At 40.9% G+C, this 24,956-nt stretch overlaps 3 protein-coding genes across 6 annotated transcripts; 2 read left to right on the top strand and 1 right to left on the bottom strand.

The window, feature by feature from the left end:
- Nucleotides 1-2,207: 2,207 nt before the first annotated feature.
- mau2 (MAU2 sister chromatid cohesion factor) lies at nt 2,208-8,729 on the bottom strand. 2 transcript variants are annotated; one of them, XM_083991189.1, is made up of 19 exons: nt 8,422-8,729; nt 8,222-8,239; nt 7,992-8,057; nt 7,732-7,827; nt 7,546-7,640; nt 7,440-7,467; nt 7,193-7,345; nt 6,958-7,104; nt 6,754-6,844; nt 6,552-6,655; nt 6,330-6,407; nt 5,971-6,036; nt 5,590-5,673; nt 5,443-5,492; nt 5,281-5,358; nt 5,080-5,191; nt 4,253-4,343; nt 3,166-3,296; nt 2,208-3,066 (listed from the first exon to the last, which is right to left on the bottom strand). In XM_083991189.1, exons 1-19 carry the CDS (start codon nt 8,653-8,655, stop codon nt 2,917-2,919), a joined length of 1,872 nt encoding a protein of 623 aa, XP_083847315.1. In that variant the 5' UTR covers nt 8,656-8,729; the 3' UTR covers nt 2,208-2,916. The 2 variants fall into 2 exon arrangements, with proteins under 2 accessions (XP_083847315.1, XP_083847316.1); XM_083991190.1 differs by having other exon boundaries at nt 3,166-3,293.
- Nucleotides 8,730-9,342: 613 nt separating this feature from the next.
- armc6 (armadillo repeat containing 6) lies at nt 9,343-12,787 on the top strand. Its single transcript, XM_083992195.1, has 8 exons — nt 9,343-9,409; nt 9,630-9,771; nt 10,239-10,324; nt 10,409-10,982; nt 11,163-11,308; nt 11,407-11,538; nt 11,674-11,811; nt 11,902-12,787. Exons 2-8 carry the CDS (start codon nt 9,651-9,653, stop codon nt 12,112-12,114), a joined length of 1,410 nt encoding a protein of 469 aa, XP_083848321.1. The 5' UTR covers nt 9,343-9,409; nt 9,630-9,650; the 3' UTR covers nt 12,115-12,787.
- A 248-nt stretch (nt 12,788-13,035) lies between these two features.
- Nucleotides 13,036-22,351, top strand: slc25a42 (solute carrier family 25 member 42). 3 transcript variants are annotated; one of them, XM_083992278.1, is made up of 8 exons: nt 13,036-13,444; nt 15,833-15,994; nt 16,424-16,535; nt 16,623-16,648; nt 16,917-17,083; nt 17,223-17,339; nt 17,982-18,133; nt 18,259-22,351. In XM_083992278.1, exons 2-8 carry the CDS (start codon nt 15,914-15,916, stop codon nt 18,576-18,578), a joined length of 975 nt encoding a protein of 324 aa, XP_083848404.1. In that variant the 5' UTR covers nt 13,036-13,444; nt 15,833-15,913; the 3' UTR covers nt 18,579-22,351. The 3 variants fall into 3 exon arrangements, with proteins under 3 accessions (XP_083848404.1, XP_083848402.1, XP_083848403.1); XM_083992276.1 differs by having other exon boundaries at nt 15,833-16,006; XM_083992277.1 differs by lacking the exon at nt 13,036-13,444 and adding an exon at nt 14,100-14,351 and having other exon boundaries at nt 15,833-16,006.
- The last annotated feature ends 2,605 nt before the right edge of the window (nt 22,352-24,956 follow it).

The raw sequence follows: 24,956 nt of genomic DNA, 5'->3' as shown, positions 1-24,956 counted from the left end.
AAGCACAGGCAAAGGTAATGAAATGTAATGTGATGAAAGATCTGTACGTGACCTGGTGGATTTTCCAGTGTTCAGGCAGCAGTCAACTGGTTTCTAACTTATTTGTTACACACACCGCATCCCTTCCTGAGATATTTCCCATCTCAACAGTTGCTTGTCTCTGCATCCCATATACTCATATGACAGTGATTTCTTCCGTTTTTATGAGGCTGGAACAACCGCTCACTCCGCTGATGTCAGCACTTATCAACTGAATCATGAGTCCTCTCGCCGACCTGATCCTCACCTCTCCCAGGAGCTTAATGGATTTTGGATCCAACTCAAGTTTTGTGATCTCCTCCACAGTTGATTCAGTTTTTTGTGTGTGACTATTTGCAGGGGCATATTTTTGCCCTTGTGTTGATTATCTACTCAAGTTTGTTGGATACGAAATGAACATTGACTATTCAAACTCATTACACTCAATATTGCCAAATACAATATTCTGTGTTGTGTCTTTCTAGAGGAAACAATATTTAGTCCAGCACAAATAAGACAGGAACCAGCATGCGGACTGCATATTAAACCAAAGAGTCTCTCTCTGGAACATTTCTGGATGTTAATTAGCAGCAGATGATTAAACTTCCTAGTTATCCTTTCAGCCTGCTATTGATAGCTGCTGACTAAAGCTTTAACCCCTTCAACTGTTTAACAGGACAAGCTGTAATTTAAACCTCAGCATTCATAATAGAATTGCATTCTCAAACTGGATTTAAAACATGCTTGAAATAATATGTTTAGTCTTTCGATATGCTTATTGTACTTGTTTGTTGTACACTTTAAACCATCTGATATGAACACTAGTAAGATTTTTTTTAATGCATGCATTTTCCATACTGTGTCAGGCACCCACACTGGATTCCCTTCATTTCTATGTGCCATAGAATAAAATGCTAACTTGAATTAAGTGAACATCCCTGTGTGGTCATGCATTATAAGTACAGCCTGATCTTAAAACCCTGCTCTGCATCATCCCAACACAATAACACAACTTTGACACAAATCGATACAAGCTTCACAGTGAGAACTTAAGCACATTATGACAAAACTCCTATGGGAGATAAATAAAAAGAGAAATGTAGGCTACTGTATTCCGGCACGGCTCTTTCATGTCAGCATCTTTTTAGTCATAGTTTCATTTCAAATCACGGGTGGAGTGGTGAAATGCAGCATCTGAACCTCCTTGTTTTCATTGTCAGACTTCCTTCTCTTTGCATGAGGCATCTCATAGGTCCAGTGAGACAGCCTTACGGTCATGTGTAATGGGTTTTCTTATTGTGTGTTATGTCGTCACTGTTTCCTGTGCTGTCGTGAACACAGAGACACATTCCTAAGAAAGCTGTGTAACAATAACTTCCTTTAAAAATAAATTCAATATGAATAATCCAGTCATTCTGCTTTTGACTTTTCATTCATAAAAAGTCATGTGTCAATGTTTGGCATAGTTAAAATGACAGTGGAGAAATAACAAATCCAACATTTGCTTTTGTAAAATATTGAAACAAGCAAAAAAAGGAATGGCATCCATACTGTAGTTGTTATTGCAGCAAATATTTGGCAAATGACCAAACATAGAAGTTTATTTTGACATAAACCCGTGAGTACAGAAATCTGTACAAGAATGTTTTAATAGATAAAACCAAATGTACCTTTCCTACATTAGAGCTACTAACCTGACAGTTCAACCAGTCATTAACAACAATGGCATAGAACAAATGGAAATACTATCATGAAAAGCGACATCAAATAAATAAGTCATTTAAACCATCATCTGGAAGAAATGCGTAGAACAGGAAAAGTGTAGTGAGAAAAAAAAACAATTCCAAAATCCTTTATAAGGAAAAGATAAAAATGCAGGTTTCATCATGAAACAACATGTGCAAATAACAGTCAGTCTTATTCAGTAGAAATATGTGCACAGCATATAAACATACACCAACGTGAGAGCAACATGGTGGACCTCTAAAGTCAACAAATAACCCAAATACTTTTGTTTTCAATGCACCACAGTCTCAAAACATATTTAAATTTCACTTTTCTTACCTTCTGAATATTCATACAAACTACATGCCTGTATTTGTATAAATATCTACTACGTGTAAGACAGTTACCGGCTGTGACACCGTGTGGCTGGTATTGTTTCCACCTTGTGAATATTTGTGAATGTGAATCCTCACATTTGTTCTTCTTCAGTGAATCAGCTACGTGTTGCAGCTCAACATACCACTAGACTACATTAAGAGTACAATCATTACAGAGTAGAGTGTATATCCAAATGTGTCCTACCTAATACTGTGCACTGGAACTGACCAAACAGAGTACAGAGAAAATAGAAAATAGAAATACCGAGGCCATGCACAACAATGGATGAGTCCCACTGGTCCCAAAGGTTTGGCTGTTTTAGAAACACTATACAAGACTTTGCTCAAAAGTTGGATCCAACTCTACAGCTGTTTCCCTTTTCTACTCTTTCTGCTAAGTTAAGTTTGCTGTCTGATGACAGTAGAGATGTTCTGACAACGTCTCTCTCTCTCAACACAGATTCTGATACCTGAACTTGTGTATCAGTCTACAACAGTACTGATCCAACACTAAGGCATTAGAAAAAAAATCAAAACTTATGTATATTCTATTGTATGATTGTGATAAGTGCTGTCATTGTTGTATGGCACATTTGGCTCAGGTTAAATCCTCTATAACATACGAACAAACATAGTAAGGCAATAGACTCTCCCCTGATTACAGTGATCATTGACTTGAGTTGCAATGATTGGCTGATGATTTTCAATAATTGATAGGTCATAGGTTGGTGCCAAATGACACAGCGCACAATGTCTTTAGCTTCTTGATTGGTATCCCTACTACCTTTGTTTCTTCTTACCCTTCTATTGGATCTCTCAGTTTGTTTCTGTTTGCATTTTTTTGGGTCATCTTCCCTGCGGCCTGTTGTTCTGAGAGCAGACTGGCCAGGCTGGTTGTCGGTCCATTCTGAGGCTGAAACTGCAAAGGAGGAAGGCCGTCTGTCCACTGCAACACAACATAGTATAGTATTACTCTTTATGAAAATCCGAGCAGGTTGTAGCCTACTGACTCGTTGTTTACAGGCTGACGTGACACTCTACTTACGCTGATGAGGTTGTGTTCAGGTAGGCTACAGGCTGCAATGTGGTCCTGCAGGAGCTGCTGCGAAAAGTTCTGGTGCATCTGCGCTGCCTTGTGGGCGTCCATGGTGTTCCCACAAGCCTTGTTCAGATCTGCTGGAGAAAGGAGTGTTGTGAGGAAAATTTTATGTTTGATGATTCTGGATCATTGTAACATGCCCCTCCTTGAAAGTTATTAAATGTATGAAATCTGTCTGATGTGTTAGGCCACAACTTCTAGTCTAGTTGTAGCTTCATTACTCTGGTGGAGCGGATGAGAGATCTGTGCTTCCTCTGCAGGAGATCTCTTCCATCATGTTGAATATAAAATAATAATTTAGTTCCTGTCTGTTCTGAACTCTATACAGGGTTCTTACACATTTGAAATGTCCAAATTCCATACTTTTTCCAGACCCTAATTTCCAGACTTCTCGTTAAAATATTCATATTATTTGTGATGTTTGAGTAAATAGATGTGCATAATATAAAAAAGCATGCAATTAATCATTTGTTTTCATTATTCTGAATGTGTATGCCATTATGTAACCAAATAATTTCCTGGAGATTGTAGCTAGGTATAATAGCGCATACAAAATAATTAACGCAAATAACTTCAGATGAGACCAAACCCAGAGAAGTATTAAGAAAAATATATTTCCATATAACAGTTTCCATTTTCCATACTTTTCCAGACCTGGAAATGTATAAAATCAAATTCCATACTTTTCCATACTTGCATAGGAACCCTGTCTATAAATATAAAACATTATACCAGAATGACTGCATTGGAATTTACTGCATGATCCATTCATATCATTCAGTTTGAAGCCGTTGCATTTTGGGACACACAATTAGCTTCCCTCTTGCGCCCCCATCAGGCCAGAAATAGCAATGCATCCTAACAGGCAGACGGCAATGAAAGTCAAGAATTTCACCCCAGGGATCAATTAATTATGATGTAATTAACAGTTCAGATGGCATGGGCTGCCAGTAAGGTTCTGTAAATATTCCACGTAACTTAATAAAACATACCATTACCCTCAGTGTGGGTTAGGGCTGGGTGACGGCTGTACCTTTGAGAAGTGCGGAGGACCACAGCTGCACAGACATGTCCGGGATCTGACTGGCGAGCTGCATGGCAAGAACCACCGCGTTGTTACTTTCCTGGAAGACAACATGGAGCCAGACAAACAGTCACGATTACATCTCTTTGTCCTAAGACACGTCCTGTGTGTGTGTGGTCCCATGAAAATACAGTTAAAGGGATAGTTCACCCTAGAATGATATTTCGCTCATTATCTACTCACCCTCATGTTGACTAAGGGCTGGAAGAATTATCAGAGTCCACCGGGACTTCTCTGAGTTACAGGGGGTCTCGGCGTAGCAGTGAATTTCAATGCAACGGTTGCAAAGGGACACCGGAGCTCTTCGTAAAAAAACACACACAAAAAAACATCCAAATACCTCCATGATGCTCGTATGTAATGTCCGTCGCGTGATTCGCAGTAACCGCACTGACGCCGGCGCAAATCACGCGATATTTGGACGGACCAGGAAGAGGAGTTTCGAGAAGCTTCCGCTACAAACAAGCTTAAAATATAGACTTATTTAATTTTTTTCGGGACAATTACGCAATTTGGGGCTTCAGCACAAGACGGACATTACATACGAGCATCATGGAGGTATTTGGATGTTTTTTTGTGTGTGTTTTTTTACGAAGAGCTCCGGTGTCCCTTTGCAACCGTTGCATTGAAATTCACTGCTACGCCGAGACCCCCTGTAACTAAGAGAAGGGACGGTGGACTCTGATAATTCTTCCAGCCCTTAGTCAACATGAGGGTGAGTAGATAATGAGCGAAATATCATTCTAGGATGAACTATCCCTTTAACTTTGACTCACCCTGTGGTTGCCCAGCACAAAAAAGATGTGGCCCAGGAGGACGAGCGAACAAGCGGTCAGCCGGTTTAGATCCTCAGCATTCGATATCTCCAGCGTCTCCCTTAGAAATATCCTGTTGATGCAAGTTTACATACAGTTAGGCACAGAACACCATCACTTTACATAAAGTTTATATTGCTCATAGGCGGTAGTTTTTCTTACTTGGCCTCATTGTAACGTCCCCGGAAGAAGGACAGGAGCCCCCTGATGTAAAATGCTGCAGCCCGTAGACAGTGAGAACTGAAGAAGTAATAGAAGTAAGAATAAATAAATAAAAAACACATGTAACAAACTTGTATAATGTAACACTGTCTCTATTCTTACCTGACAGGGAAGTTGTGGTCAGGGTTAATCCTCGCTAGAAGGCTGTACAGCTGTTGATTCAAAAAAGTAAAGAAGAATTAACAAAAGAAAACATATACAAATATGAATTAACGTTAATTGCTGGGGGAAGGGAAATGGCTGTCTGACCTCTTGTTGTCTGTTGCCTTCCCGGATGTAGACGCTGGCCAGGTTGGTCACAATGAACGTCCGCAGCTCCTGGTGTGTTGTCATCTATCAGAAGGAAAGGAAAAGAGACACCAACATTGAGTATTGGAAACTTCACACAAACACACATTTACACATACCTATTCCATCTGGGTTAGACCACAACAACAGGGCCTTGTAATCACCAATGTCCCTGACAGACTGGCTGATTGACTGAGTGGTGGTACTTCTAGCAGCACTGAGCAGAGTGCTGAGCCGCAGTATCAAGTCACATTATGGTTTTCCCACTGCAGGGAAGTGGATGAGTGCTTCCTATACACTGTGCCTTGCCTCGCATCAGGGCAGCGATGATATGAGACTCACCTGTAGAGCAGCAGTGAATTGAGCCTCAGCGTTGTCCATGCAGTTCACAGAGATACAGTAGAGACCCTGATGCAGAGTAAGAGGAGACAGATGTGAATGCTTTGTATTATTTTGGACAGATGCATCTCATTAGCAGTAAACGGTTGTTCTTTACTCTGCAACCGAGGCACTTAAACAAAACCATAAAGGAGAACCAGGCTAATTCAAAATAACACGTGTTATGATCTTTAAATCCTGCTACGTCCTCCAATGGATACATGATCATTGTCCTGCAGGCTACAACAGAAAAATAAGTTGTTGCCAGCTGTAACTTTTGTTTGTGTTTCCCTCTGTGTAATTGTCTTTTCTTGTTGACTTACCAGCAGCGTATGAAGCTGAGCAGCGTGATTTGTAAATAACCTTGGCGACTGCTGGCAAAGCTGACAAACCTGAGAAATCTAAAAGACAGACAAAGACCATCACAAGCCGACACAAGACAGACAACCTGCAGCAGAGGACGCTGCTTCAACTGAATCCGCTTCTGTTCACAATCAGCAGCTGTCTGGAAATAAACTAAATTTCCTTCACAGCCGATGAGTCACCTCTTGTAAAGCCGTGGCCTTGTGTCCGGTGACGAGTCGGCACATGATGATATGCTCCAGCAGGATGACTTGGAATGAGGACAGGATGGGACTGCTGTCAAGCACTTTGAACATACAGATGGACCAGGGTTGAGTCAACATCACTGAGATCAAGGAGGGGAGGGGGGTGAAACCATCAGGGACATTGTTCCAACAAACTTACTCTTCAGCTTCTCCAGCTGCATGAGAGCTTTGTCTGTGTACTTCTGTGCTTTCTCCAAGTACCCTGCCTGCATCGAGTGCATCACTGTCACCTTTTCATATTAAAAAAAAAAGAAAGAAAGAAAGAAAAAAGACGTATCCTATTGCATTTGCACAAAAATGACAATATCTTCTTTTCAGAAAGCATGCATGAGACAAATCTCACCAGGTACACCAGCACATACATGTGCTCTTTGGGCAGCCAGTGGAAGAGAGCTGCTGGATTAGTGGGAAGTATCTCATCATCTTGGAGAGTGGAGATGGTCTGGATGCACTGCTGAAGCTGCTTCAGGCACGGCTTCACACTCTTCACCTAAATACAACATATGGGTAAATACGTGCCTGGCATTTGTATGATACTAGCTGCCAGTAATGAGACATGGGGCAGATGCATGCTGTACCTGTCCAGCATCCATGTGTGTAATCTGCAGCACGAGGAAGAAAACTCTGAGGGATTCCTTCTGAATGGGGTTTCCCTGCCAGTTCTCCACAATGGTCTCACACAGCGTCAGCAGAGGATGCACCTCGCTCAGCTTCCGCTCCATTAGAAGCAGCTGCAGAGTCACAGATAAAAATGTAATTTACAGTTATAGCATTGTTAGAAAACTACACAAATCAAATTTTAGTAGAGGAATTATTTAAGCTTACCATTCCTTTACTTAACAAGAACAGAGCTCTGTAGAAAAAGAAGAGAAGATTAAAGCTAATGTGAAACAATGAGCATTAAAACACAGATTGAGCGTGATTGTTTTACCGTGTGTACTCTGATCCCATGAATCTTGTGTACACTGCTCCAACTCCGAGGAGGTCACAGGCAGACACCAGGTCCTTCTCTAGTGCATGTAATTGCTAAGAAAAGGAAAAACATCTCACACATTGATGCTTTCAAATCAATTAACCAAATATGAAAAAGTTTGTGATGCATAATGCAGTTTCTTACCGCCAGCTGAAAAAGCAGCCTGCAGTGCCAGTAGGGAGTTTGCAAAGAAGTCTGGATGGCCTTCCGCAACACCGGCTTGGCCGAGTCCACCAGGTTCTTGAAAACAAGCCAGTGGGTGATTGAGAGGCAAGAGCAAAACAACAAAACAGCCTTTGCTACAGAACAGGTATTATTCTACTCTCCCATTTATGTTGTACATTAAGCTGATGAGGTTTCACAATCACTACTTTTTACATTACATGTTGACTGGATGCTCCTACCTGTTGACAGTAGAACTCTGATAGAATACTTGCTGCTTCAAACTTGACATCTTCAAATTGAGAAATCTGCCATAAATCATTAAGGAGGTTTTTTTTAATTTATTTCCCAATTTCCAGCAGGGATAGCGTCAATGTAAGTACTGACCCAGGACATGATTTTGTACTTCTGAGGAGTCAGAAGTCACACAGCTGACATTGCTGCAAGCTCACATCATTCAGAAAAAGGATACTTGTTGCGATAGGAACCACTGTGGAGGAAACAGGACAAATAGACATCACACTGAGCAATGGTTTCGACAGGGAGCGAGTGTAATGAATGAAAAAAAAAAAAAAAGAGCACACACTGGACGTGTGAATGATTATCCTTGTCAGAGTTTCACTGTAACGTTACCACAGCCCGGTGTCAGAAGACGCTGTGGCTGCTGCTCACCGCTTTCTCCAGGTGAGTCCGGGCCAGCTCGCTGCTCTCCGTGTGGTGGTACAGGACCGAGCCCAGCTGCAGGTGAGTCCGGGCCTCGACCCTCGGGGGCGGCTTGACCTGCAGCACCGCCTGCAGACAGTGGACGCACAGACGGATCTTCGGCGGACTCGACGTGCGGAAATGTTCTGCAAAGCCCAGCAGGGCCAGGTACCAGGGCTCCGGGGCCTCGCTGCTCGCTGCCATGTCGAGTTGTCCCTAGACGAAAACAACAACAACAACAAAAAGTTGTAGTTCACCGCTGGACCCACGTCCGCCGAGTCCGGCCCAACCCCCTGATTAACCCCGACTGTGTTTTTCTGACTGCTGGGAGCGCGGAGATTCCGGTCCTTATTTTCAAAATAAAACCAAATGTGTAACATTCAGGCGGATTTAACCCACAAAAGCCCACATTTGTGTAATTCCAGCAGCAACGACAATTAAATGTTTATCTATCTAGCTACATACTAAAAAGAGACAATTTCACGTCTCAAATCCTCCTGACTCGGGAATTCGCCACTGTAATATCATACACAAAATAAGAAAATAACTTTTTTTTTTTTTTTTTACAGTCTATGAAAATAACCCATTTTACTTTGAAAGGGAAGGATAATAAATAAAATGTTCACACAAAGTGCGCGAATAATCTTCCAACGGCGAAGCAGTGCCTTTTTTTTTTTTTGCTACTTTATGCGTATTCCCTAATTAATAGGTACATAGTCGTTGTTTTCAGGTAAAACGGTGAACTAGTGGAACCAATGTTTCGCAGACTATGTTTTGATGGAGCAAATGTATGAGTGGGACCGTTTACGAAATTTGCTATTCATTAAAAGTGGTGCGCTGCGTCGCGGCCGTTGGTGGTTGAGAACGTGACTCCGTACGTAAAGTTCGTAAATAACAGTGGTGGTCGGTTCATTCATAACAGCGGAGCAGGCAGAGTCACTGGGCGGTGGTACCTGAGGTGATTTGGCTTTTACGACGACATTTCCTTATGTGGGAGCAATCCTACTTTATAACGGGGTTTCTTAACGTAACATTTGTCAGTTCAAACAGCCATAATCTGCAACAGGAGAATAAATACGTTTGTTAGCCAGCAATAGCTACTGTTAGCTGTGTCTTGGGTAAACGTTGGGCATCATCACTTGACAAAACATTATTATTATTATCACGACTCATTTCAGAGTGGACATTAACGAGGCAAGATGTCGAAACGGAGGATCACACAGGAAACTTTTGATGCCGCTGTCAGGGAAAACATGGAGGAGTTTGAGATGGACCCTGACGAGGCTTTGAGGGATGCTGTGGAGCAGTTTGAGTCTCAAGGTAAATATCACATAATTTACTCTACTGGGTGAAGCCAACCAAGTTACGATCTGTACACTATCGAAATATGCTTTGCACTAGAGGTTAAGTCACTGGTGGGCACAATGCAGACGCTCCAGCTGCTAAAATATTTATTATGCCAGAAAAATAGTCTCTTGTGTGATAGATTACAGCTGTTGTGTATACTTGGATCAGTTGAAACATCCCCACATCTGTGTACCGTTTATGGGGAATTTAAGAGGACAAGGTAATAAATGGCAGCTTTGTCTCCGTTTCCTAATAAACAAGAGGTGTCTTTAATGGTTCAGTAACTCACACGCAAAGTTAGATTTTAGCTAGGCACCTCCTGAAGAAGAGAACACATTTCTACCTGGTTGCCTTCAATCTTAGTTTTGTGTATTTTCTGTACACTTTTGGCCTCATGTATGTGAAGCATTAACCCCAAGCCCTGATTTTTTTTTAAACAGGTGTCGACCTCAGTTGTATAGTAAAAGCTGTACCAGCTTCTTCATCCGATGAGCAACAAGATGAGCAAATACACGAGGTCTTACAGGTAAGTCCCGGCCTGTCTCTGCTCATCCCCAAACAATCTGTTGTGAAAATCTTGCGCCGTGTTCACTACATGTTTCACTCTCAGGCTTTGGATTCTCTCCGAATTGGCAAAGACTCTGCGAGTGTCATGGAAGTGTCAAAAGACATGAAATGCTTCACCGAGCAGTGCTCACTTGGATTTGCCCAGAGGTACCTGGCTGCCCAAAAAGATGCCTATCCTGTCATCCTCTCCTACTGCAAAAAGAGTGTGGAGGAGGAGCAGGAGGCTGTGTTGGCTGCTCTGTCTGCTCTGTCCGCGCTGACAGATGGACAGCCAGACCTGTTGGAAGCAGAGGGCCAGCAGTTCCTTTTGGATGTCCTTAAAAAGTACCAGGCAGATTTTCCTGTGACATGCGTAGCCATCTGCACAATACGTCACTGTTGTGTGAAACATGAACAGAACAGGCAGGATTTGATAAAAGGCGGAGTCCTGCCCCTGTTGACCGCTTCCATTAAACGACACAGTGGATGTGCAGAGCTGGTGAAGGAGGCTTGTGCAGCTCTCAGGGTCATGACCTTTGACGATGACGTCCGAGTTACGTTTGGGCATGCTCACGAACATGCCAAGATGATTGTTCTCGAGCACAATGGACTGAAGGTCTTAATCGAGGCTACAAAAGGTGAGTCACACTTGTAATAATAATAATAATGAATTTTATTTGTAATGCACTTTATATTGAGCAAACTATCTCAAAGTGCTAAACTTGTACAGCTGGCTTCAGTGGTCAATGTATTTCAAAATCAGATTCTCATCTCATTAATGTAATTCATGTTTAATTCTCATGTTCCCGTCCTCACAGCTCACCTTGATAATACTTCTGTGCTGAGCGAGGTCTGTGCAACTTTATCTCGACTGGCTGTGAGGAACGAGTTCTGTCAGGACATCTGTGATCTGGGCGGATTAAAACTCATCATGACGTTGCTTGCTGACTGTTATGAGACAGCGGTAGTGTATAAAACAACAAGATACTGTGAAGCAAACTGATTCAGGAGTCAATTTACATGTTTGTTCTGCTCACTGACCTGGTTTTTTTCCCCCTGCAGGAGTTGGTCCGGCAGGTCTTCAGCGCAATACGAGCCATAGCAGGAAATGATGATGTGAAAGATGCCGTTGTTAATTCTGGTGGAGTCCAGCTCATTGTCATCGCCATGAACAGACACATGAGCAACTCTGCTGTGAGTCGAGACTTTTCCACTGATTTGAAGGCATTTTTATTCATATAGGTAGTTTTTTTTGTGCAAAAGTAAATTGAAGTTGTTACTAAGTCCTGACAATGTCTTAAGGTTGTGTGTGTCCATGATCTGCTATAGGTGTGTGAACAAGGCTGTGCGTGCCTCTCTGTCCTTGCTTTGCGTAAACCCAACAACTGCAAAGTCATCATGGAGAATGGAGGTGCTTTGGCTGCTGTACAGGCAATGAAGACACATACCGATGCAGTCAATGTGCAGGTAATATGAGGCCATTAATCATTCATGTGCTCATTTGGAAAATCAACTGTGTGCCAACTCTTTGTCTCTGTTTTCTTTCCTGATGAACAGAAACAGGCGTGCATGCTGCTGAGAAACTTGGTTTCACGCACGGACACCTACAACCAGCCAATCCTGGAGATGGGAGCAGAGGCCCTGATCACCCAGGCACTAAAGACGCATCAAGACTGTGGTGATGTGTGTAAAGCCGCCCTCAGAGATCTGGGGTGCCAGGTGGAGCTTCGAGAGCTATGGACTGGCAAACATGGCAGCCTGACCCACTGAAAGTACAGAAGAGCATCACTGAAGACCAGACACTCTCACAATGAGTTTATGTGAAATTAAACTTTAGAAGGATGTTGGTATTGACAGAAGTTGAAACAGACGCACCTACCTAGTAGCTAGACATTCGTACAGAGTAGTTATTGTAGAGACGACTTGTGAGTGGTGCAAACAACCAAGCCACCTGTCCCACACGATGCCTAAAAGAGGTTCAAGATACATGTATTTTCCAGTCCCTTTTCTGTTCTGGACAAAGATACAAGGTCATTGTAGTCCGGTTGTATATGGTTTATTTTCTATTCATATTTTGTTATCCAATTTTATATTTGATCATGAGATGTTAAATGTAAATTTCTGCCATGCCTAATTACAAATGTATTTGCTGCTTTGCAAATTAACTGCACTGTTTGGTGCAGTTTCCCTTCCAATATTGGCAGAGCCGAATCTTATTGAATGCCTTATATGTTTACTTTTATTTGTTTTTAGTTTGTTTATGCGTCATGGCGGTGTAAAACTGAAATTTAGTTTACACTGCATTTGTTGAACCTTAATCTTATTTTATTTAACTTCCACTGTATCTCTTGACTTATTTCTGGATATACAAAAACTGAAACATGCCACCCTAAGATGTACAAGACTAATATGGACAGACACAAAAACATGCGAGTAAACATTAAACAACAATCTTTTAACCCCCACCCATTTGTCTACTATTTGTGGTTCACAACAAACCAAACAAAACGAGCCACAACCACCACATCACTACAAACTTTAAGGCAAACTGTAGGGAGCCAGCCTGTTGCCAAACCTGTCCCCTTGTTCACGCCCCTCTAACCGACCTATCCGAGCACGCATCGCTCGGACTACATTTCCCAGAATGCCACTGCGCTCGTCCTTGTCAAACCTCACTGTGGTCAAGCTAACGTTAACCGCCTCAGGTCGCTGACAGGAGTAGTAACGACAGAAACACAGCAGCAGCAGCAGCAGCATGGACGGTGCCGCTCACTTGAAGCCATTGGTGGGCTCATGGAACTGAGACATGTTTGGAAGAGAGTGCCTTTAACACCAGGAGACATTTTTATTATTTTTTTTAATGAAGACGCTAAACTAAACAACAAACGTTTCCGATAACGAGAGTAACGATAACGTTAGTGTAGCAGTAAGCTAACAGCTAGCTAATGTTACTTAACCAGCTGGTATTTGGCTTTAACTCAGAAAAGAGCTTCAGAAGAGCTGCTAACCACCTGAAATAACACTCAGGAGTTAACGGATACGGCTTCAGAAAAGCAGAAATCTTCGCGCTGCTGTCAATTTTTTTTTTTTTTTTTACAAGGTAAGAAATGACAGTTTGTAAGCAGTGTGAAAGCTGCCTGCAGAGGGAGGCTGAGCTCTGTTGGTGGCCAAGTTTCATAAAACCTGGTGGTTGCTGCACCAGCCACTGACTATTTTATTATCAATGCTGAATTTGTAATATCTTTTCTTAATACATGCCCTTTGTTGTTGTTGTTTACCCTGTCTGTGGCTATGCAAGCTCTGATGGTAACACAAATAATTGAACTAATAATGTTACAGGGCAAGTAGAGTCGTGGCATATGGGATACAATAAAGCTGTTACAAAACTATCAGCTAACATGGCAAAGTAGGCTAAATACTATAGCTAAATAAAAAGGGTACACACCATAACGTGAAAACTCAGACCCTCTTAAATCGACTAATCTGAAATGGTTAGTCGATTTTGTTTACAGTCAAGTAAGGGGCAGAAAATGAGTTGCTACCAGTTGTGTAAATCGATTTATCAAGTAAGCATTTTGTAAAGCATAAATATCAAATGTAGGCTTTCATGCCTCTAACAAAAGCAGCAATTTGAAGATGCCACTGTGAGAATTATTTCTGAAAATATGTACCTATTTTAAGAAGTTATGTTAACTTTGTTCATGATTGAAATTAGTGTTATTTGCAGCTCTAAAAAAAAAATCTTCATTAGCAACATCATTGTTTTCTGTGGATGTTCAGTTGGAATGATTTGTTTACATGATGTTTTCCACTGTGTATCTTCACACAGATAGTATTTGTTTCAGTAACTTATGAGGTAACCCAGCTGAAAGGACAAATTGGTCACGGAGGTTTCACATAAAGCCCGTTCAAGCACAGAAGAAGGCACTGTTGTTGTGTACTAAACACCATTGACCTCCAGGGACAGCTCTATCTCTCCGTTCCCGTGTGTGCAGCATGGAAAGAAGGTGATGAATAAGTGAGGTGACCAGACAGACATAGCCAGCAGTCAGGAACAAGGAACTGTAAACCGATATGCAGTGGGAAGGAGGCTGTAGGGAGGGGGTGAAGGGCAGCAGCCTGTGGGAAAGGACAGTAGGGTGAGGTGAAAGGACTCATTGGATGATTTGGCTTGAAATGCTGTTATACTGATTCCAGTATTAGTTGCCCATGACTACACAGCTTTGCAGACAACTCTGTTTGCTCTCTTGTCCTTTGGCTCTCTCTCTCCATCTTGTCACTTCATCGCTTTTAAACTCCTCAAACTCTCGTATTGTATTTTCTTGTGGATCGTTTCCCAGTAACATGTAATTATTTATCAAATGTTCGTTATTGACTAGTTACTAGTTTTGAAGCTTTTCTTAATCAGAGATGACAACATCTCATGGCTACACACCTATTAATGTCACCTTTTAGTTCAACACAGCATATCAGATGTATTATTTTTTACCTATTAGTTAAGATGTGGTTTATTCAGATATCATACATCATCTCATGATGTCATGTTGATGACAGTATTATGATTTATTTTTATATTTGATAGACCAACATATTGTTTTTGGAGCACCACCAACATCTTTATAAACTTAATATCCCTCGGAGAACAAATCAGATCAATTGTATGCATGTTAAAAATGACACAAAAAATATTGCTGTTAATCACCTCCTAAAAAGTTATTATAATAGATCTACACAAATATACTTTATGCACATTTCCTGCTATTCACATACATTTCTTTACATAGTTTGTGTTATCTGTGGCTGTGATTTAGAGTGAAGTTGGTTTGAGCAATGATTGATTGTGTGTGTGTAGGGTGTACATTGTATTATCCAGTATTTAACAAGAGACTAGAGACGCTGAGGGGTTGAAGGTTGAATGAATAGATGATTTGATCAGTAAAATGATTAGCTCACTGAAAAACATCTTTTGTTGGTAAGGGTGGTGAGATCAGCCCAGATGAAAGTTTATCTCGTGATACTTTTCACTGACTAGATGGGAAAGAATGTCCCGACTGTACAAAATGTGGTAACACAATAATCTGGTTCATTAGCAAGGGAGGGACTTACTCTTGTCCTGCAAGAGACTGGGTGTAACTTACATTAGTTCTGCTTGGCTCTGCTTGGCTTTGTGTTGTAATAGCCCTCATAGGTGTGGAAGTCTGTTAAAGGTAACTGTGCTACCATGCGGGTATTTCCTAGAGTTGCGTATTGTACTTGAGCAATTTGTTGTTTAAAAGCAAACCACTCTGTGTGAAATGACACTGGTTAACAAAGAAGTTACTAAACCTCAACAATGTCTTGATAAACATAACCCAAGAATAAAGCTAATTAATGAATAGTTCCCTGAAAGTAAAAATGGTCAAATCACAGTCATTTTAAATGTCTTCAGAAGCTAAAACATAAGTGACGTTTTGTTTCTCTCTCTGCCCTCTTCCTCTCTCCTCTGTAGCTCTCGGTGCCTGGTGTTGCCGCCCCTCCAGTGGCTGAATTCATGAGCGCACTCGGTGACAGTTGTACATAGTCCTTGGGGATGGGGAGTGGAGTCCAGGAACAACGGGCATCACTCACACAAGGAGAAGTGCTGCCACTGCCTTCTTCCAGTCAGTCAGAAGTGAGCTCTGAGGTGACATTTCACACAGACATGAGCCTTACTTCACCTTCAAGGAAAAGTCCACCTGATAAAAAAAAGTCCACGTGTTCAGTTGTCATCAGAGCTGTCATGTGATGGTCCAGTTTGTGTCTGTGTTTTATCAGTGTGCTGTCTATCTGAAGGGAATTCAGCTGTGCTGTTAAACCATGTGTGTATGTGAGAAAGAAATGAACTAGCCTCATGGCCTCCTCTTTTGGCTTTGGTTCATTTAAGGACATGTGCGCCTCCCATATGTAAGGTTTTGTGACCTAGTTAGTGACTTGTCATCTAATATCATGACGCAAGTCTGGCTTAATGATCAACAGCATCTCAAACACAATATTGTTCATGTAAGGAGGACACAGTTTTTGTTCTGGTGGTGTTAAATGCACTTCCTCCTTCTCTGTGCAGGGCCTGAAGCACACTCGCTCTGTCCTCAACTCACTCTTCTCGGGTGCTTTAGCAGGAGCTCTGGCCAAGACAGCTGTCGCCCCATTGGACAGGACTAAAATCATCTTCCAAGGCAAGTTGGGTTTTACTGAAATGAAAATGAGTGGTTTGTTCAACGCAAGGCATGTCATTTAACCTGTCCATCTGTTCTGTTTTTCAGTGTCTTCAGCACGATTCTCTGCCAAGGTGGGTTTGTCTCAAGAAGCATTTTACATTTTATATCAGTTGCTTGATAAATCATACAAAATAAATTCAATATTGTTTTTTTTTTTCAAAGTTAAATTAACTGAGAAAACAAACATGCACACAAACAAATCATGCACTTTTCTGTAAATACTGGTACTCAGTCTTATATAAATAAATGTATTATATGAACTGATGATGATCCATTTTTGTTTAGATTTTTTTTATGAGTATGTACTGTATCTGCTCATGTGTACACCTTATAATCCAGGAGGCCTATAGGTTGATATACCGCACCTACCTGAAGGATGGCTTCTTCAGCCTGTGGAGGGGGAACTCTGCCACAATGGTGCGAGTCATCCCATATGCAGCCATCCAGTTCTGTGCACATGAGCAGTACAAGAGGCTGCTGGGAGGTTACTATGGCTTTCAGGGGAAGTAAGTGGTTGTTTAAACTGCTAAATATTTATGAACTTTTATTCTGACATTCAACACTATAAAGTTTTATTCATATCTGATAAAATCATGAAAAAAAACATCAGTGTTGATGTAAATTGGGTTTCCTCTGCTGTTTCAGAGCCCTGCCTCCATTCCCAAGGTTACTGGCTGGATCTATGGCAGGCAGCACAGCAGCTATGCTGACATATCCACTGGACATGGTTCGAGCTAGGATGGCCGTAACACCAAAGGAAATGTAAGGGCATTGAACTGCTAAATAATAATATTTAACATCCACGCTTTTATTTTAAGAACTTCAGATACGTTGTCCCTTATGGTCAACTCTCCCAAAGGTGATGTAATTTATTTGATCTGCCCTTAATGGGAGCTCATTTTTTAGATATGGGCACCACCAACACTATAGTTTTCATCTACGGTAAGGAAGCTGTAAGAGCAGAGAGATACATGTATGTATGTATGTATGTATGTATGTTATGTTACAGGACTACAGATGGAAATTAGCGGCTCCGCTAAATCTGGTGCAGCCATCTTTTTATTGTTTTCAATAACTAATGCAACTGCACACTGTCCTTTTTAAATAAATAAATGAAATGAAATGAGCAGTTTCACTCAGGAGTTGTGTCATATGAGACAGAAATACTGATTGTGTTTGCAGCCCAGTATATACAACTCAATGTTGTATTTTTCTTGATTCTGTGAACATGTTAAAGTAGGAAGTAGGAAGGGCAAAATAAAACATGGCAGTTCAGAGAATGAAAACCGGCCTGTATTCACATTGTAACTCCAATACCAGAACACAACAGCCTCTTGGTACATCTCGTCCAGTTGTATCCAACTTTTTATATTTTGTGTTTTACTTATCTTTATCTTGTTTTAGGTATGGTAACATCCTGCATGTGTTTGTGCGGATCTCTCGAGAAGAAGGCCTGAAGACGCTGTATCGAGGTTTTACTCCCACCATGCTGGGTGTCATTCCCTATGCTGGTCTCAGCTTCTTTACCTATGAGACACTGAAGAAATTACATGCCGGTAATTCATGTCACTGCCAATTCCATTAGTACTGCTCTGTAACTACTTTCTTTCACACCTGATGTTTACGTTGAATATGTGAAATCACTGACTTTCCCTTTTTTGCGTTCTCCTCTCCCGTGTAGAGCGCAGTGGGCGCCCGCAGCCCTACTCATATGAACGCCTGGCGTTTGGAGCCTGTGCAGGTCTCATTGGCCAGTCGGCGTCTTATCCTCTTGATGTGGTACGGCGGCGTATGCAGACTGCGGGAGTGACAGGTCACACGTACGGCACCATCCTGGGCACCATGAGGGAGATTGTGTCGGAGGAGGGGGTCGTCCGTGGACTCTACAAAGGTCTCAGTATGAACTGGGTGAAAGGGCCCATCGCGGTGGGGATCAGCTTCACCACCTTCGACCTCACTCAGATCCTCCTAAGGAAGCTGTACGGCTATACGGCTCGATAGTGGAGATTCACAGTGGGAAACGGGGAAAGCACAAGATCCCAGTAAACCCTCGTAGGAGAAACAAAGAGGGGAAAGAAGTGAGAGGGAGTGTGTGTGTGTGTGTGTGTGTGTTGCTGGACAGAAGCAAACACACTGGCTCTGGGTGCGTGGGTAATATTAATGTATTCTCTCGCTTTAATTGTGTGCAACAAGGGATATACGGCCCCTGTAGGTGCGACGTAGGGTGTAGGGACGGTACTGTGTACCTGTACACACTGTTGTCATGTACATCTAAGTGCAATATGCTCAGTGATTTTGATGTGTGTAGCCTATGTGTGTACACATAGATTATTATTTTCCTGCCCTTGTGGACCAGGCCCTTGAGTGTATTTATAAAATCAAATATTTCACAGGTTCACACACACGCACACGCACACATACACACTGACATCTATCAACTGCCTTGTGTGTCTGCTTCAAACTGACACCTTCCAATACAATGCAGATTGCCACTCGTTTGTTATTGACTTTGAAGATTCATTTGATTTGACAAGAGAAAACGATGCCCCCCCTTGAGATTTGTTTTGATGTGAGTGAGTTTGTTGAAGGAATTATTATACCAAAGGTTAGGATGTTAGCTAGCTGCAGATTATATGATGTTAGTGATGGTAGTAACAATCTTGCCCAGCACACCTAACAGCATCTCTACTGCCATTTAATAGTTTTGTTTTAAGCTGAAATGATTGAAATCTCTATAAGTCCAGTATTTTTAAGTTGAGCTCCTGAACATTGAATTCACAGACTGTTTTACATTGACTGAATGCGCTGACAGTGGACAGATGATGATGTTTTATGCCAGTGCCAACAGATATAAGTATAAAGAGTGCCCATATCGTTTTATGTTTGTTGTCACTGTTATCATATCATGGGCTTTTTCAAATATTGTAAATTTCAATAGATTTGTTGTCGGATGTATCAATGCAGTCGATATATATTTAAAAAAAAAAACTATTTTAAAGAACAGCTGAAAATGTCAGCTCTAATTTAACCTCACATATTGACAAGCATTGTCAAGTAATGCACATCAAACACTTTGACAGGTGATTTTCATAGACGGCCATACACACTGCTTCATCAGTCGAGTTGGAAAACCTGTGGTGTCTAATGCAATCCAATACAACAGCCCAGCAGTGAATATTACCATTGTGAAGTTTACAATATCCCATTGTCGTTGCCACTATGATAGGTGTTGCTTTAAATCTATGGCGTTTTTTAATCAGATTGTTTAGGATTGCAGTAGATGAGCAGTGTTTCTAATGCTGTTGCTCTCATGCATGTGTGTTGTGATGGACACACACGGTCCCATACACAGTCCTGCACACATGTCGTCTTCCATTTGCTGTCAGTGTGACAGCTGCAGGATCTGTCTCTTGATGATGCTGCTGCCTGTTTTGTTTAAAACTTGGCAAGACACTAGTTCAGATTTAACTTACTAAACTACCAGTTGACTTGGACTCACAAAGTAGATCTGTATCAGTATTTACTAATGGACTAACGTGACTGGAAATGTACAAACACCTAGTGAAGTGATCATTTGAATTCTCTGTTGCAGGCTGAATTCAGTTTATTTCAGAGTTCTCAGTATTTTACCTCAGCATGTAATTAATAATTCATGAAATTCTCACATATCAGTGTGTTTTGTGGAGTTGTGTCAAAAATGCGCCTTTTGCGACATGGTTTCGACAGTGCTGATGCAGACATTCAGGAGTGTCAATAGTTTGTATACTTAGCCCGTACATACCATACATACTGTTTCTATTCTTAGAGCAGACTTACCGAGGATGCAGAGCCAAGTGGATCAGAGGGCAGGAAGTAGCTGCTTTACCAAAATAAAGCAGGAAACAAACAAGTGTGAGGATTTTCAATTGGAACTCAATAGCTTAAGAAAAGATATCAAGTTTGTACTTTTTAATGCATGATTCGTTCATGATTGTAAAACGCTCAACTGTGGATGCACAAATGATTCAAATTTTATCATTAAATAATCTCTAAATGATTTGAATGATCGGCACATTACAGTGACTCATGCCAAGAGTTAGTTTTCCGACAAGCATTTAAACACCCCAAAATTTGATTTCTTTCTGCAAAGGTTTGAAAGAGAAAAGCAACCCTTTGCCTTTGCACATCTTTAATGAGCAAATGTTTAAAAAGTTTAATCCTCTATCAAATTTGCATTGATTTTGTCCATGAACTTATTGATTGATTGAGCGTGGCGTATTTTTCGGTACTAATGTAGAAACAACACCAGAATCTCAGCACTGATGACTCTTTGTTTTGTTTTGTTTGGTGTTTTTGTTGCTTTTGGTGTCTGACATTTTTTGATCCTTGCTGCTAGGTTCACGTTTTGGTCACTAGCAGATTTAAAAAAAAAAAAAAAAATTGATACCCATCTCTACTCAGTAGCTTACTCCACTTTTACCCCCCATTCATTAAACTAACCCTCCCTTGACTCGCCTCAGTCTGACCATCATCCTTTCATCTGCCTCTGTTGGTTTCCTCATTGTCCACTGAATTTAGGAGAAATGTAGCGTTCAGGCGACACACCTGGACCGAACCACGCTGCATTCACATCTGCAAACAGTGGAAAACTGTGATGCGCTTGCGTTAACAGCGGAGCAGTAGATGCAAGTTTAGTCAGTTAGTTATCTCTACCCCCTCCTTTCTTACCTTAGGTAGCAGGAGGGAAGTGCGTTTAACTAAGTTTTGATCAATGGCCGCTTGAATCGTGCACATGTTCTGAGCTGACGTTAGCGAGAGTGCTTCTGGTTTGAAAGTATACAGTAACTGAAAGCTGAGTCGAGGTCGGTTACTGACTCTTAAGTGCCTAGCAAGAAATAGTAATGTTTTTACTATGACTGAGCTACTTCTACGAACCTTTTTGAAGGTTGCTTCCATTTTCTAGCCTTGCTTCAGTCTTGAAGTTACACATCTTTAAGGAGCAGCGTGTGGTTTGAGGGTGGTTTGACGTTTGGGGACTGTTAGACCTCTGTGACTGAATGTATTACTTCAGGTGATTGATTTTTGTATGTGAATTTTGTAACACTTAACACACTGCCTTGCAGGGTATTGCCATCTAGGGTGAGATAACACGACTCTTGGCTCCCTGGCAGACTCGATCAATCCATTCCAATATCTACAAAACTGATTTGAGGGTAGGATAATTTAAAAGTACATTTAATGGCTATTTGTACCCTTTGTATCAATTGGAGGAACGCAAAGAGCATTAATGTTATTATTTCAGTGGTGAAGAACCTATAGATCAAAAGAGATTGGTAGATGTGATGAAATATACCATATAGGGAAAATCTAACAAACATGGACAAACTCCTTGACAATCATTAAATGCCAAAAATCTTTTGTACTTGTTTCAAAATATGAGTGTTGTTGAGAACCTGAGATGGAAAACTGACACTACAACAAAAATCTGGTAAAAGTAATGATTTTTTTTGTGCTAATGAAAGCAAACTGAGTAGTTTTAACCCTGTTTGTGGGTAACCCTTAACACAAATGCACATACAATGCTACTGTATATGCATGTTAGAGCAGATCATCTTGTTTGTCTTTGTTTCAGTGCAGCAGTGACACAATGACTGTTTTGTAAATCCTAGTGATTTGTGCCAACTGAATGTAAACATACCTACTAATACCACACCCCCGTGTCCGGTCTGTAGTGTTGATGGTGTATCTGTGGGAAAGTTTTGAAATATAAAATTCTCAAATAAACTTGAATGTTGAAGAGAGATTGATGCTTGTTCATTATTTTATTGGTTTGCTTTTCTTTCTTTTTTTGGTATATTTTTTTCAAGGTGCTTTACATATTAGCAAAATAAGAACATAAAAAGCAAACATTATTTAAAAACAGACAAGAGAAAGAATTAAATCAGATATAAAAAGAAGTAAAACAGAAAGGGAGACAGAACAACTAAAACATAGTAAAAAAAGATATAAAATAACAGAATAATGTTACAGTGCAGTTAGTCAGCAAACAAGGTGATTGATGATGAAATCATTTACTAGTTTGTCTTCCTGTTTTTAACTTTCACTTTTTTTGTCACTCATAGAACATGGACGTAGAACATGCAGAATCAGAAATTCATTCAATCATTATATTGCAAAAATAATAGCCAATTGTCGATTATGAAAAATTAGGTCCAATACCAAATAACAAAGTAGGATTCTAGAAAATGAGAAAAATAACTATTATATTATATTTTAAATTATATTATGTTACCTGTATCTTAAATTTCTTAGAAGCTACCAATTTCCCATGTCATGTTTGACATCTCAGACATGTGATGTGTAGTGACGTCCAGTGGCCGCTGGAGGGCGCTCCGTCCTCGTGAATGAGTCCGTGAACTCCTCCGGCTGCAGCGCCTCTTCTCTCCTCCAGGTGGCGGTGCAGCGCGGCGCTTCGAGCTGAGGGAGCGAGCGAGGCGGAGAAGCTGCACCGTGACCCTGCTCACCTCGCTCCCTCAGCTCGAGGAGCCGCGCTGCAGTGCCGCTGCTGCTGCCGCTGCTGCTGCCGCTTTGAACTTGACCGTGAACGCAGCACAGCAACACATGACCCTGATGAAGAAACTGATTCAAGTAGCAACAAACGAACCAAATCATCAAAACGCAACGCAACTAAATCCGCAAGTGATGATTTTATTGAATGCACATGATATCTGGGGTTGAATAGAGATGGATCCACAGAGGTGAAAGATAATGAATCAGTATTTTATTTACAACTGATCAAAGGATGATGTAAGCTAAGCAAAGCAGCTGTCTCAATCAGGCCAAATATGTGGTTTAGTCCGGGTTTTGTGCCGTCACCGGACAGGAAGCTTGGACCAGAGTCTTTGTGCAAAGATTTCTGGGAACGTGGGAGGGAAAAGCGCTGGAAGAAAGGAACTATAGGGAAGATAGAGGACTAATTAGAGACTGAAGGAGGGAGGGATGGACAGAGGCTGTCAGAGGATGTGGTTGCTATAGATACTTGGCATGATGCCAGGTGGAGGCAGAACCAATTTGCATTTATTCAGATGATGGCTGCTCTCCCTCTCTCTCTCTCTCTCTCTCTCTCTCTCTCTCTCTCTCTCTCTCTCTCTCTCTCTCTCTCACTCCCTCCCTCTCTCACCCCCCACCTACCACTCTCTCCCTCTCTCTGAAATAAAAGCAACCAAACAGCCTTTCTTCCATTTTAATTTCTTCCATCTCAAATTCATCCTTAACAATTCAATTTCCTCATGAAGCAAATATTTATTTTTAAATACCTAGATAATACTGATTCAAAAATACAAAACATTTACCTACTTATAGCTGAAGAAAAATACACACAGGCTCTGTTGAATACTTTTATTTGATGATTTTAGTTGATGGCACTGAAATCCATTTGGATTTTTTTCTTTTCTTTTCTTTTACCCATAGGCTATTAGAGTCTATTTGTTTGCGATGCTGAAAGCTCCAAAAACACACCGTTGCTTCTTCTTCTCCTCCTCCTCCTCCTCCTCCTCCTTCTGCTTATGATTTTATTTATTTTAATTTGAATTGTACCTGACCACTTCACTCTTTTTAATTGAAAATTCCAAAAATACAATCCTACATTATTGTCCTGTAGGCCTGTCCACAGTTTTGTGTAGGCCTAGATTTGGTCCATGCGGGTTAACCTCAAAAAGAAAATGCAGCATTTATTTTAGATTTAAAAAAAAATCTCAAGCACAAAAAACCCCCCACTTTATTGTAGTTTCGCTCTGATCGCCCATTCAAAATTAACTGTGCAAGGCTTAATTCATAACGTACTAATTAAGCTTCTCTGAGGAGTCTGGCCTGCACAGTAGATTAGTTGGCTGCTGTTGGGCCTTTGGACTAAAAGACGATTATTTTTTAAATTTCATAATACTCCTGATTTATATCAAATATTTCTCTGAACCAAAAATTATCAAATAAATACAATTAAGCAAACAAAATAAAAGACTCAAATCTGAAAAAATCTACAAAAATAAATTAATTGTTAAAAAGGGCTTATTTCTTGTGTAACAATAGATGGCTGCTGGTTTTTAGTAAATAAAAGTTTCCACTGTGAATGACGCTACCACATCTGGATTAATTTAGAAGGAGCAACCTATATCAGAACAGGAAACGGCAATAAATCATTTACACTGCTTTAATTACAACTGTGTCACACAGTGTCAGTAAAGAGCATTTACTGAAAATACAGTATACGACTGAATGAATTCACAGGAGCGCAACATCAGATTTAAAGTTCTCTTTATTAACCGCATAGTTAAACAAAACATACAAAGTTTTACAACAAGTCAAGTTATTTGAATAACAGTTTGAAAATACTGACTCGACTTT

Source organism: Trachurus trachurus (assembly GCF_905171665.1).
Source record: "Trachurus trachurus genome assembly, chromosome: 17".
NCBI lineage: Eukaryota > Metazoa > Chordata > Actinopteri > Carangiformes > Carangidae > Trachurus > Trachurus trachurus.
Note: the sequence above shows the minus strand (reverse complement) of the source record. Positions and strands in the feature narration are given on the sequence as shown.

Coding starts and splice junctions, on each gene's coding strand:
- mau2 (XM_083991189.1), bottom strand. CDS start 8,655: ATGGCAGCGAGCAGCGAGGCCCCGGAGCCCTGGTACCTGGCCCTGCTG. Junction 7,105..7,192: donor CACACATGGATGCTGGACAG/GTACAGCATGCA, acceptor TGTTGTATTTAG/GTGAAGAGTGTGAAGCCGTG. Junction 6,408..6,551: donor AGGCCACGGCTTTACAAGAG/GTGACTCATCGG, acceptor TCTGTCTTTTAG/ATTTCTCAGGTTTGTCAGCT.
- armc6 (XM_083992195.1), top strand. CDS start 9,651: ATGTCGAAACGGAGGATCACACAGGAAACTTTTGATGCCGCTGTCAGG. Junction 10,983..11,162: donor CTTAATCGAGGCTACAAAAG/GTGAGTCACACT, acceptor CCGTCCTCACAG/CTCACCTTGATAATACTTCT. Junction 11,812..11,901: donor CCGATGCAGTCAATGTGCAG/GTAATATGAGGC, acceptor CCTGATGAACAG/AAACAGGCGTGCATGCTGCT.
- slc25a42 (XM_083992276.1), top strand. CDS start 15,914: ATGGGGAGTGGAGTCCAGGAACAACGGGCATCACTCACACAAGGAGAA. Junction 16,649..16,916: donor CAGCACGATTCTCTGCCAAG/GTGGGTTTGTCT, acceptor CTTATAATCCAG/GAGGCCTATAGGTTGATATA. Junction 18,134..18,258: donor ACTGAAGAAATTACATGCCG/GTAATTCATGTC, acceptor TCTCCCGTGTAG/AGCGCAGTGGGCGCCCGCAG.